Source organism: Garra rufa, chromosome 18 (assembly GCF_049309525.1).
Source record: "Garra rufa chromosome 18, GarRuf1.0, whole genome shotgun sequence".
Lineage (NCBI taxonomy): Eukaryota > Metazoa > Chordata > Actinopteri > Cypriniformes > Cyprinidae > Garra > Garra rufa.
Window position 1 is genome coordinate 14,417,147 of NC_133378.1, and position 13,655 is coordinate 14,430,801.

General features: G+C 37.9%; 1 protein-coding gene across 1 annotated transcript in view; it reads left to right on the plus strand.

The window, feature by feature from the left end:
• The first annotated feature begins 5,401 nt into the window (after positions 1–5,401).
• Positions 5,402–13,655, plus strand: part of dhx35 (DEAH-box helicase 35) — a 33,222-nt gene continuing 24,968 nt past the window's right edge. Inside the window, exons 1-9 of the mRNA XM_073822607.1 lie at positions 5,402–5,443; positions 5,821–5,948; positions 8,024–8,116; positions 8,234–8,311; positions 8,397–8,501; positions 8,593–8,654; positions 9,829–9,898; positions 9,985–10,044; positions 13,517–13,629. Of these exons, the coding sequence (XP_073678708.1) occupies positions 5,404–5,443; positions 5,821–5,948; positions 8,024–8,116; positions 8,234–8,311; positions 8,397–8,501; positions 8,593–8,654; positions 9,829–9,898; positions 9,985–10,044; positions 13,517–13,629 (749 nt within the window). The 5' untranslated portion in view covers positions 5,402–5,403. The remainder of the gene's footprint in view (positions 5,444–5,820; positions 5,949–8,023; positions 8,117–8,233; positions 8,312–8,396; positions 8,502–8,592; positions 8,655–9,828; positions 9,899–9,984; positions 10,045–13,516; positions 13,630–13,655) is intronic.

Consider the following 13,655-nt stretch of genomic DNA (forward strand, 5'->3'; position numbering starts at 1 on the left):
TAGTTACAACTAGAAATACACTTGAACCCTACTTTTGAACATTTATAAATATATTTATGACTAATTTAAAGTATAGCAATAATATATTAAAAGAATATACAAATTGTGAAAAAAGTGTGCTAAAATACAATTTAAGTACACTTAGTGCACTTCCCTAATGTACTTAAAGTGCTCTATTTTCGGCAACTAATTTTGTACTCAATATACTAAAAGTTATTCTTAAGTACTTCTTAAGATAAACTTAAAATCATCTAAGTGTACTCAACTGTGCTATTTTGAGACAGCATGAAGATTAACTAAAATGTGCTTTTAACATACTATCTCAGCATTTCCAAAAAATTTATTTTGTTACCACTTCTAATAGAATTGAAACATATTTCATAAACCTTTAAATATACTAATTATACATAAAAAATAAACTTACTGATTATTTAAAATACATGAATAATATATAACAAATGTATACAAAGCGTATTTATAATGTATTGCCCACATATTTTTATCAATAAAAAATACACTTGTTGATTATTTAAAATTCATAAATATATAACAAATGTATGCAAGGCGTATTTATAATGTGTTTCCCACATATTTTTATTACAAAAAAAATACACTTGTTGATTATTTAAAATACATGAATAATATATAATAAATGTATACAAAGCATATTTATAATGTATTGCCCACATATGTTTATTAATAAAAAATACACTTCTTAATTATTTAAAATACATGAATAATATATGATAAATGTATACAAAGTGTATGTCACGCCCTTGGACTGTTTGTCTTGGTTTTTCCCAGTGTTTCCCAATTGGACTGTCTGTTTGGTTTCTCCCATGCCCTTTTTTGGTCTTCCTGCTCATTAGTGTGATCCCCACCACCTGTTGTTGTAATTATCTCCCCTTTATAAGTTTGTTTGATTTCCTTGTTTCTTTGTCTGGCTACAAGCGTTACACCTATGTTCCTTCGTTGAGTGCACGTCTTCTCCCGCCATTCCTGTCTATTGTTACTCTGCCTGAGGATTTATTGAAGACTTTTTATTGAAGACGTTATTTTTTGCTTTCCTACACGTTTCGTGACAAGGTATTTATAATGTATTGCCCATACATTTTTATTCATTATAATACACTTAATAATTAATTAAAATATATGAATTATATATAATAAATTTATACAAAGCGTAATTATAATGTCTTGCCCACATATTTTTATTAATAAAAAATACATTATAAATACGCTATGTATACATTTATTATATATTATTCATGTATTTTAAATAATCAACAAGTGTATTTTTTATTAATAAAAATATTTGGGCAATACATTATAAATACGCTTTGTATACATTTTTTATATATTATTTATGTATTTTAAATAATAAGTGTATTTTTTATTAATAAAAATATGTGGGCAATACATTATAAATACGCTTTGTATACATTTTTTATATATTATTCATGTATTTTAAATAATTAATAAGTGTATTTTTTATTAATAAAAATATGTGGGCAATACATTATAAATACGCTTTGTATAAATTTTTTATATATTATTTATGTATTTTAAATAATTAATAAGTGTATTTTTTATTAATAAAAATATGTGGGCAATACATTATAAATACGCTTTGTATACATTTTTTATATATTATTCATGTATTTTAAATAATTAATAAGTGTATTTTTTATTAATAAAAATATGTGGGCAATACATTATAAATACGCTTTGTATACATTTGTTATATATTATTATTGTATTTTAAATAATCAGTAAGTTTATTTTTTATGTATAATTAGTATATTTAAAGGTTTATGAAATATGTTTCAATTGTATTATAAGTGGTAACAAAATACATTTTTGGAAATGCTGAGATAGTATGTTAAAAGCACGTTTTAGTTCATCTTCATGGTGTCTCAAAATAGCACAGTTGAGTACACTTAGATGATCTTAAGTTTATCTTAAGGAGTACTTAAGAATAACTTTTATATTAAGTACAAAATCAGTGCCCGAAAATAGAGCACTTTAAGTACATTAGGGAAGTGCACTAAGTGTACTTAAATTGTATTTTAGCACAATTTTTTCACACTTTGTATATTCTTTTAATATATTATTGTTATACTTTAAATTAGTCATAAATATATTTATAAATGTTTAAAAGTAGGGTTCAAGTGTATTTCTAGTTGTAACTAAATATATATTTTTAAATACAGATATAGTATGTTAAAAGCACATTTTAGTTCAATTTCATGGTGTCTCAAAATAGCACAGTTGAGTACACTTGGATGGTATTAAGTTTATCTTAACATATACTTAATACTATTTTTTAGTACAATAAGTACAAAATTAGTGTGCGAAAATAGAGCACTTTTAGTACATTACTGAAAAGTGTACTAAGTATACTTAAATAAAGTGTATTTTAGTGCACTTTTTTTTTACCTGGGATTCTCATAATATTTCCCTGATTGTGTTACCTGTATTTGTACTCTCAAATGTACTTACCCCTGGCATTGGCGTTTTGTATGTTCTCTACTGCAATAAAAAAAAAAAAAGAAAGAAAATGGACAAGGCGGGACGTGGGTGGAGCTGGGTGCTGAAACCACGCCTACTTAGCGCACCAGTGGTGACAGCAGTGGCAATCCCCCTGTCACTCAAGTGGCCACGCCCTTAATTATGCTGAACTTTAATGCTTAATATAACTTAAACGGATGAGTTATAAAAAAATTCACCCCCCTCACAGTTGACATGAAGGGCGAGATTAGCTATATAGTCTAAAACCACTTTTTGAACCAGGCTGTAAACATGTTTTGTCTGCTGTAAATTTGGGCATTTTAACATGGGGAGTCAATGCATGGGACTGACTCCCTTTTGCAGCCAGTCTCTAGCGGCCAGTCGATGAATTGCAGTTTAAGCCACTTCCATGTTGGTTTCAATCATAGGGTTTCAATGGAGAGAGCAGGAGGTTGCCGCTTGCAAAAGACGCGATGCACACATGCGTGTCCCAATTCACGTGCACGAAAAGAAAAAAAAATTCACAAAAACCAACTCACGTGCAAAAAATAAGAATATAAATTCATAAAATACGTTTCACAAATTGCAAAACACAATTCACAGATTTACAACTGTGTACAACAATTTTGAAGAAATTAATAGCTACCAGATAAGTCATATTTTTAAACTGCATTTTCATTGTTGAAGTTTAAAAGTCTGGGTGTGTGACAAGGAGAAAACGGTGATTTTGCAACATGACCAGCATAAACCAGCAAAGGACCAACATTAACCAGCAAAGGACCAGCATAAACCAGCAAAGGACCAGCATAAACCAGCAAAGGGCCAGCATTAACCAGCAAAGGACCAGCATAATCCAGCAAAGGACCAGCATAAACCAGCAAAGGGCCAGCATAAACCAGCAAAGGGCCAGCATAAACCAGCAAAGGACCAGCATAAACCAGCAAAGGACCAGCATAATCCAGCAAAGGACCAGCATAAACCAGCAAAGGGCCAGCATAAACCAGCAAAGGGCCAGCATAAACCAGCAAAGGACCAGCATAAACCAGCAAAGGACCAGCATAATCCAGCAAAGGACCAGCATAAACCAGCAAAGGGCCAGCATAAACCAGCAAAGGGCCAGCATAAACCAGCAAAGGACCAGCATAAACCAGCAAAGGGCCAGCATAAACCAGAAAAGGACCAGCATAATCCAGCAAAGGGCCATCATAAACCAGCAAAGGACCAGTATAAACCAGCAAAGGGCCAGCATAAACCAGAAAAGGACCAGCATAATCCAGCAAAGGGCCATCATAAACCAGCAAAGGACCAGCATAATCCAGCAAAGGACCAGCATAAACCAGCAAAGGGCCAGCATAAACCAGTAAAGGACCAGCATAAACCAGCAAAGGGCCAGCATAAACCAGAAAAGGACCAGCATAAACCAGCAAAGGGCCATCATAAACCAGCAAAGGACCAGCATAATCCAGCAAAGGACCAGCATAATCCAACAAAGGACCAGCAAACCAGCAAAGGGCCAACATAAACCAGCAAAGGGCCAGCATAAACCAGAAAAGGACCAGCATAAACCAGCAAAGGACCAGCATAAACCAGCAAAGGGCCAGCATAAACCAGTAAAGGACCAGCATAAACCAGCAAAGGGCCATCATAAACCAGCAAAGGACCAGCATAATCCAGCAAAGGACCAGCATAAACCAGCAAAGGGCCAGCATAAACCAGTAAAGGACCAGCATAAACCAGCAAAGGGCCAGCATAAACCAGAAAAGGACCAGCATAAACCAGCAAAGGGCCATCATAAACCAGCAAAGGACCAGCATAATCCAGCAAAGGACCAGCATAATCCAACAAAGGACCAGCAAACCAGCAAAGGGCCAACATAAACCAGCAAAGGGCCAGCATAAACCAGAAAAGGACCAGCATAAACCAGCAAAGGGCCACCATAAACCAGCAAAGGACCAGCACAAACCAGCAAAGGGCCAGCATAAACCAGCAAAGGGCCAGCATAAACCAGCAAAGGGCCAGCATAAACCAGCAAAGGACCAGCATAATCCAGCAAAGGGCCAGCATAAACCAGCAAAGGGCCAGCATAAACCAGCAAAGGGCCAGCATAATCCAGCAAAGGGCCAGCATAATCCAGCAAAGGGCCAGCATAAACCAGCAAAGGACCAGCATAAACCAGCAAAGGGCCAGCATAAACCAGCAAAGGACCAGCATAATCCAGCAAAGGGCCAGCATAAACCAGCAAAGGGCCATCATAAATCAGCAAAGGACCAGCATAATCCAGCAAAGGGCCAGCATAAACCAGCAAAGGGCCAGCATAAACCAGCAAAGGACCAGCATAAACCAGCAAAGGGCCAGCATAAACCAGCAAAGGACCAGCATAATCCAGCAAAGGGCCAGCATAAACCAGAAAAGGACCATCATAATCCAGCAAAGGGCCATCATAAACCAGCAAAGGGCCAGCATAAACCAGCAAAGGACCAGCATAAACCAGCAAAGGACCAGCATAATCCAGCAAAGGGCCAGCATAAACCAGCAAAGGACCAGCATAAACCAGCAAAGGGCCAGCATAAACCAGCAAAGGACCAGCATAAACCAGCAAAGGACCAGCATAATCCAGCAAAGGGCCATCATAATCCAGCAGGACCAACATAAACCAGCTAAAACCAGCATCCCAGCACCAAAACATAACTAACCAGCATATACTGTTTTTTTCAGCAGGGTTTTAATTTTTAAATTTATTTATTTTGTATAAAATCACTTCCACATCATAATATGAAGAACTCATTCTAGTGTCGAGACCAAATGAAGTATAGTGTTTGTCGTCCTCTGGTGTTGAAGGCGAGTGCGCGCGTCAGATAAATGACATCACTGAGGTAAATGACGTAGTGCATCATGGCGGCGCCCCACTCCACCATGAAATTCTGGAAACCCGGTAAAATTCACATCACATATCGCGGAGTTATCCTAACATATTTATTCATATTTGGCTCGTGATTATACTTTAAAGTAAAGGCGTGCTGCGTGTTGTTTCATGACCATTTTCAAGTGTGTATTTGGTGTATTAGTGTGTGACTGACTGCAGTGCTGCAGGACTATATAACACTGTTACGTGCCACATGTATAATATCACAGCAGCATAACATAACATCACGCGCACAGAAGTTATTACGCTGCAATTCGTTAAAATGTCGTTTTTCTCTCTGACGAGCAAAATGCATCGAGAGACTGTGAATCAGATGCGGGTGTCAGTGAACATGATGCTGTTGTCATGTGTTTGTGTGAAGGGCTGTTGATCTGTGTGTTTCACAGGTGCAGAGGCTCCAGGTGTGTGTGAGGAGAGAGCTCTGTCCACTGAGACCACCGGCTCCCCCATCATCTATAACCCACACACCACTCTCTCCATAGAGAAACAGAGGCAGAGACTGCCTGTCTTTAAGGTGCCTACAAACACATCATTCAAGTATATCTGAGTGGAGTTATTTTAGTATTATCATTGCTCTATTGTGGTATTAGCTTTATTAATTTATTTATTGAAACAATTTTGTTATGTTCATTTTTATTTGTTTTATATTTTTTTATTAGGCACCTTGATATTCTGGTCATTTGTTTTCCAAGCATATTGACCAATTCCAAACCACATCAATCTTAAAGGAGTAGTTCACTTCCAGAACAAAAATGTACAGATAATGTACTCACCCACTTGTCATCCAAGATGTTCATGTCTTTCTTTCTTCAGTCGGAAGGAAACTATGTTTTTGAGGAAAACATTTCAGGATTTCTCTCCATATAATGGACTTTTATGGTGCCCCCGAGTTTGAACTTACAAAATGCAGTTTAAATGGCTCTAAACGATCACAGCCGAGGAAAGAAGGGTCTTATCTAGTGAAACGATTGGTTATTTTCTAAAACAAATGACAATTTATATACTTTTTTTAATCTCAAATGCTCGTCTTGTCTAGCTCATCTGTGTCTACTCTGTGTAGAGATTAAAAAGTATATAAATTGTAAATGTTATTAGAAAATAACCAATCATTTCACTAGATAAGACTCTTCTTCCTCGGCTGTGATCGTTTAGAGCCATTTAAAGCTGCATTTTGTAAGTTCAAACTCGAGGGCACCATAGAAGTCCATTATATGGAGAGAAATCCTGAAATGTTTTCCTCAAAAAACAATTTCTTTACGACTGAAGAAAGAAAGACATGACCATCTTGGATCACAAGGGGGTGAGTACATTATCTGTACATTTTTGTTCTGGAAGTGAACTACTCCTTTAACCCATGTGTGCCCAATTTTTTCTGAATTGTTTTATGCATTGTTTTATATAGTTGTTGTTCTATATTTATTTTCCCCAAGTTTTTTTTTTTTTCTTCTTGTAAATTGTATTTGAATGTCCGGCAACTATAGTTTCCGGTGGACAATTATGTTGTATGCACCCCTTTAATGTCAAATTTGAATAGAAGGAGAACATTTGGCATCAAACTCAAAATAACCGCTTTCAACACTCTGCTGAAAAAAAACAGCTAAAATCAGCCCAAGCTGGTTTTAGCTGGTTTAATCTAGAAGTAGCTGGTTCCAGATGGTCTCCCAGTCTGACCAGCTAAGAAAGTGGCCAAAAACCCTCTAAAACCAGCCTGTTGACCAGCTAAAACCAGCTTTTTTTTCCAGCAGGGAAGACCAATCTTTATTCATAAACGAATTTATCATGTATAAAAGATGAAGAACGTTAGATGCAAGCACAAAAAAGCTACATCTAGCTTATAATCACTTTAATATGTAAACACAACAGACAGCAAATCCATTTGTCTTAAAGTGGTGGAACACAGTGCAGATATACATATATATAGAGAGAGTTTTAATCTTATTTTTTATTTAAGTTTTTGTTTTAGTAATTTTTGTACTTCAGCATAAACTTATTTCAGTTACTTGCCAAGTATTAAATTTTATTATATTATTTCAATTAATTAGTTAACAGTAAAAACTATGGTGTGTATTTCACTTATTATTTATTCTTTACTTCAGATTTTATAATTTTGTTTTTACGGTGCATGATAGTATGAGGAGTTCAAAGTAAAATACAGTACAAGAAGTGGACTTTTTGGTTACAATAAGCGTATTAAATAATAATGCAGTTGATAAATATATTTCATATATTTTTTTATTGTTTTATAAAAAAATATAGGTTTGTTTTTTCTTTTTTTGAAAAATGTATGTATTATTATAGACATACAATTATTATTATATATAACTTTTAAAAACTATTACCTATAAATCATAATCTAAATTCAATCTGTAATATAATTAAGTACACACACATTTGTAAATACACAATGGTTTTTATTATTATTTTTTTTAGCATGTTATGCAGTGAATGCAAACTCTTCCTATATTTGGCTTCTTTAAGTAGATGTGACAGAATTTTGCTTTTTTTTTTCCCCACTTCCTTTGTCTTAGAATTTTACAGTGCAATTTTATTTTGCAATGCATCTTCTGCATTTTATTTTTTGGCATCCAGCACAGAAACAACATCCTGTATCTGGTGGAGAGTTTCCAGACAGTGGTGATTGTTGGAGAAACAGGATCTGGAAAAAGCACACAAATCCCACAGGTTTGTCCAGCCTCAGCCAATCAGACGCAAAGCTTTTCTTCAGTCAGTTAAACATTAAACAATTGGTCCTCAGTCATTTTTGGGTGAATTTTCTTGACTTAAATAAAATGATTGCAGTATCTGCTGGAGGCTGGATGGGCGGCAGATGGGAAGGTGATCGGTGTGACTCAGCCTCGACGAGTGGCTGCCACATCTGTATGTGAACTCTTCTCCTCAGTTTAATATAAATATGAATATGTCTGCTGTGGGCCGGTGACTGTATGTGATCGTGTGCTCACAGGTGGCCGGTCGCGTGGCAGAGGAGCGTGGAGCGTTTCTTGGACATGAGGTGGGCTACACCATCCGCTTCGATGACTGCTCTGACCCTCACGCCACACGCATTAAGGTACAGACAGACACTCATTCGTTAGTTTTATGTTCTGTTGTTTCAGTGAGTGTTTCATCTTTACAATGACTTTCTGTTCTCTCTCACTCAGTTTCTGACAGATGGGATGTTAGTTCGGGAGATGATGTCTGACCCGCTGTTGAAGAAGTACAGGTAAAATTAAAGCTGGTCCTCGCACCCGGGCTCACCGCTGACCAGTGGCTTTAGGAAAACAGCGAACGGTGGGCAGTATGCTTTTAATAGAGTAAATATAGAAGAAATATGTCAAAGTCATTTAAATGTGCCAAACTTCCTGCTTCCAGCTGGTGGCGCTATGCCTATAACTGATTATTGGCACGTAGATGTGTTCAGGCCAGCACTTTTATCAAACATATGAAGTTTGGTGCAGATTGACCTTGGTATGTTTGAGTTAGTGTAAAACAAGTCATTTCCTGTTGCCAGCAGGTGGCGCTATGATTATAACAGAATATTGGCCTTTAGATGTGTTCAGGCCAGGACTCTTATTGAACGTGTGAAGTTTGAGGCAGATTGGACATTTTATGGCTGAGTTACAACAACTTTTATTTCCATGGCGAAACATTGAAATTTGTCAGGCCGCTACGGACACGCTCTTCAACGAAAACTCAAGATCTTCGCAATTTAACATCGCTAAGGCCTTTAGATTAGTCTGACCAATTTTGGTGTTGATCTGTATAAATCTCTAGGAGGAGTTTGTTGCAGCATAAAGCATGTCACTTCCTGTTGCCAGCAGGTGGCGCTATGACTATAGCTGAATATGAGCATGTAGATGTCTTCAGGTCAGGAGTGTTATCAAACATCTGAAGTTTGGGGCAGATCAGACATTGTATGCCTGAGTTATAACAACTTCCTGTTTCATGGCAAAACATCAAAATTTTTCAGGCCGCCACGGACACGCCCTTCGACGAAAACTCTAGAACTTCGCAATTTAACGTCACAAAGGGCTTTAGATTAGACTCACCAAATTTGTCGTTGATCCGAATAAATCTCTAGGAGAAGTTTGTTCAAGTACGACGCCTGAAAATGGAAAAAATAACGCAAAATTTGCTGAGAAAATTAATAATAACCGACTTCCTGTTGGGTTTCGGATTTTGCTCCAAGAGACTTTTTTGTAGGTATTGGCGTGTTACATGTGTGAACCAAATTTCGTGCATGTACGTGTAGCGTAGCTCAAAGCGCACACCGCTGAACATGTATAGGTGGCACTATCGAGTCATTTTGCCACACCCACTTCTGAAACCCATATCATATCAGACATTTTCAGAGGACGGGTTGATTTCTGATCCTGTCGTGGTTTGTTTTGTTGTAGTGTGATAATGCTGGATGAAGCTCATGAGCGAACACTTTACACTGACATCGCCATCGGCCTCCTGAAGAAGGTGATGCTTTATTTGCTTTGTATCTTCTTTCAGATGTGCATTTGTGTGGTATTTTGTTTTTCTCATTGTTTTTTCTCTCTTTACAGATTCAAAAGAAGCGAAGAGACCTGCGTTTGATTGTAGCATCAGCCACTCTGGATGCCAAGGTAAATCTTTTTTCAAATAGCTTTAAATGTATAGTATGTCACAAAAGTGAGTACACCCCTCACATTTCAGCAACCATTTTAGTATATCTTCTCAAGGGACAATATTATAGAAATGAAACTTGGATATATTTTAGAGAAGTCAATATGCAGCTTATACAGCAGTATAGATTTATTGTTCCCTGAAAAGAACTCAACATACAGCCATTATTGTCAAAATAGATCGGAAAACAAAAGTGAGTACACCCTAAGTGAACTTGTCCAAAGTGTCAATATATTGTGTTAGCACCATTGTTATCTGGCACTGCCTTAATCATCCTGGGCATGGCATTGACCAGAGCTGCACAGGTTGTTCCTGGGATCCTCTTCCACTCCTCACAGAGCTGCTGGATGTTAGACACATGGTGCTTCTGCACCTTACACTTGAGGATGCCCCACAGGTGCTTAACAGGGTTCAGGTCTGGAGACATACTTGACCACTCAATCACCTTCACCTCTAGCCTCCTCAGCAAGGCAGTTGTCATCTTGGTGGTGTGTTTGGGATCATTATCATGTTGGAAAACTGCCGCTCGACCTAGTTTCTGGAGGGAAGGCATCATGTTCTATTTCAGATTGTACAGTACATAATGGACTCCATGTTTCCCTCAATGAACTGCAGCTCCCCAGAACCAGCAGCACTCATGCAGCCCCAGACCATGATGCTACCACCACTATGATTGACTGTAGTACTCCTCACCAGGGCATCGCCACACATGCTGGACACCATCTGAGCCAAACAAGTTTATCTTATAGTCTCATTAGACCACAGGACATGGTTCCAGTAATTCATGCTCTTGGTTGTCTTCAGCAAACTGTTTGCGGGCTTTCTTGTGAGCCAGCTTCAGATGAGGCTTCCTTCTGGGACGACGCCCAGGCAAACCAACTTGTTACAGTGTGCGACGTATGATCTGAGCACTGAGAAACTGACCTTCTACTTCTGCTACCTTTTAAAGCAATGCTGGAAGCACTCATGCATAGGGCTGCACGATTAATCGCACGATGTTGTGAGACGTGTTTAGTCAATGAAGCTGGTACTTTGATTAGTAGTAAATCTCCATCACGTGCGTTCAGCTGGAGCGGCAATTAATACACCTAGCCATAAATTACTGACAAGCTACGCCAAATCGTGCTCAAAATCGCATTCGATATACTCATGCATCTGTTTTTGGAAGCCAGGTTCAGCACCTGACGCAAAGAAACAAGTGCTCAACTTCGTTGATCGACCCTTGTGAGGCCTGTTGAGAATGGAACCCATCTTGGAAAACCTCTGTATGACCCTGACCACTGTAGTGTAACTCGGTTTCAGGGTGTTACTGAACCTCTAATAGTCTTGGTCATCTTTGTGGAGAGCAACAATGTCTAATTCTTTCTAGTTCTTTGCCATGAGATGCCATGTTGAACGTCCAGTGGTCAGTATGAGAGAAATGTACTTAAAGCACCTTATTTAAACAGCTCTAATACAAGATACACAACTTTGTATGGTCCTGTCAAGCAGACATAAACAGGATGAATAGGACATGTGGCTTTAAATTAGAGATGCTCCGATCAGCATTTTTGGGGCCGATCACCGATTACCGATCACCAAGATCATGATCTGCCGATTGCCGATCACTGCCGATCACAGAATGGCAGGGGAATGGGAATCTTTGATCTATAATCTAGCAGAGTTTGCACCATTTGTAGAAATGAAACTAACTCTAAATTAACTATATTGAAAAAAAAAAAAAGCCTCTAGAAATAGGCTACAGTCAAGATCTTGAAGAACCACCAAGTTAGGGTTGGAGACGATAGTATCGTGTATCGACAATAGTTAGAGATATCGCCAGTTGCTGATGCCTTCCCTGCTGAAAAAAACAGCATATGCTGCTTAGGTATGTTTTGGTGCTGGGATGCTGGTTTAAGCTGGTTTATGCTGGTCATGTTGCTGGTCAAGGACCAGCATTAACCAGCCAAAGAACCAGCATGAACCAGCAAAGGACCAGCATAAACCAGCTAAAACCAGCATCCCAGCACCAAAACATACCTAAGCGGCATATGCTGTTTTTTCACCAGGGTTTGACGATAGCAAGACGGTTATTATTATTATCCGTCAAAAAGGCGCCTAACTTTAGCGATGCAGTGCAGAGAGTCGGTTCTAGGATGCTTCAGAAACTTGTCGTGATATAAACACACGCATAGAGTGGCCACGTCGCCTTAATGCGCCGCATGGGGAAGAGATTTATTTATATTAAAGTGCACCTCGCACTAGACTAGGCTATGTTCTTTGATATTGTAAATGTTCGTTGCTTGTTATTTGTAGCTGCTTTTTAAGATGATGTAAGGATTATATTATCCAGCATTGCAGTCATTAGGATAAAGGTAATAAAATGTGGTTTAGGCTGAATTAAATATGATATATCAGAATCTGTCTGTATATAGGAAACAAACATTCACCTCAGTAACATCTATATGCGTTCATTAGAATTACGATGCGATAAAATGGCGCTAAACATACGCACGTGAATTACACGCGCACCGTTTCTCCTCATTCTATATGGACTGAACTACAACATGAACTGATGACAACAATCAGACATACAGCGGTAACATTATTGCAATATGACGGGTATAGAAAGATACATTAATTTACATTCAAGCACGCACATTCACCACTCAGAATGAAACCGAAAGTATACTTTAACTTCTCCGGCAAAACTACAGTCAGCGCTCTGTACACGCACAACTTAGTCACATGCCCAATAACAAGACTACCCTTACAAAACTAATAAAGAATTTAGTACTCATGTTGCATGTTGCCACTGGTAAGCTCCGCTCTGCTGTTGTTTACCTAGGCGCCGTGCATGCACGTGTGAAAAAGTTGCGCGAGTAATTTACGTCAAGTGATCGGCTTTTTTGATCGGCGCTTTTGGGGTTCACCGATCAAGCTATTTTTAGCCAATATCGGCCGATCATGATCGGTTGCCGATCAATCGGAGCATCACTACTTTAAATGGTTATACAACATACTGCTGTAATCACTTAGGCTGTACTTACGTTTGGTGCAAACAATTTTAACAATAATGGCTGTATGTGGAGTTATTTTCAGAGGACAGTAAATCTATACTGCTATACAAGCTGCACATTGACTACTCTAAAATATATCCAAGTTTCATTTCTATAGTATTGTCCCTTGAGAAGATATACTAAAATGGTTGCTGAAATGTGAGGGGTGTACTCACGTTTGTGACATACTGTATATGTATATTGTCACTTCACAAAGCTGTTGTTGGTTTCTTCAGTCATCTGAGTGTTCATGATAATGAGCCGCATGATTACTGATGATCTCAGTGGTCAGTTAGCGGTCTGTATCAGTTGATCACTGCTGTAGCCTGTGTTTGTGTGCTCAGTGTTGGTAGTGTTTCTACATCTGATACATAAAAAATATTGTTTCCTTCAGAAATTCCATGATTTCTTCAACCTGAATGAGTCTGGAGACCCAAATAAAGACACCTGTGCGATTCTGACGGTCGAGGGACGAACTTTCCCTGTAGATATTTTCTACACTGTCAGGTGAAGCTTATATTCACATAAAGTCA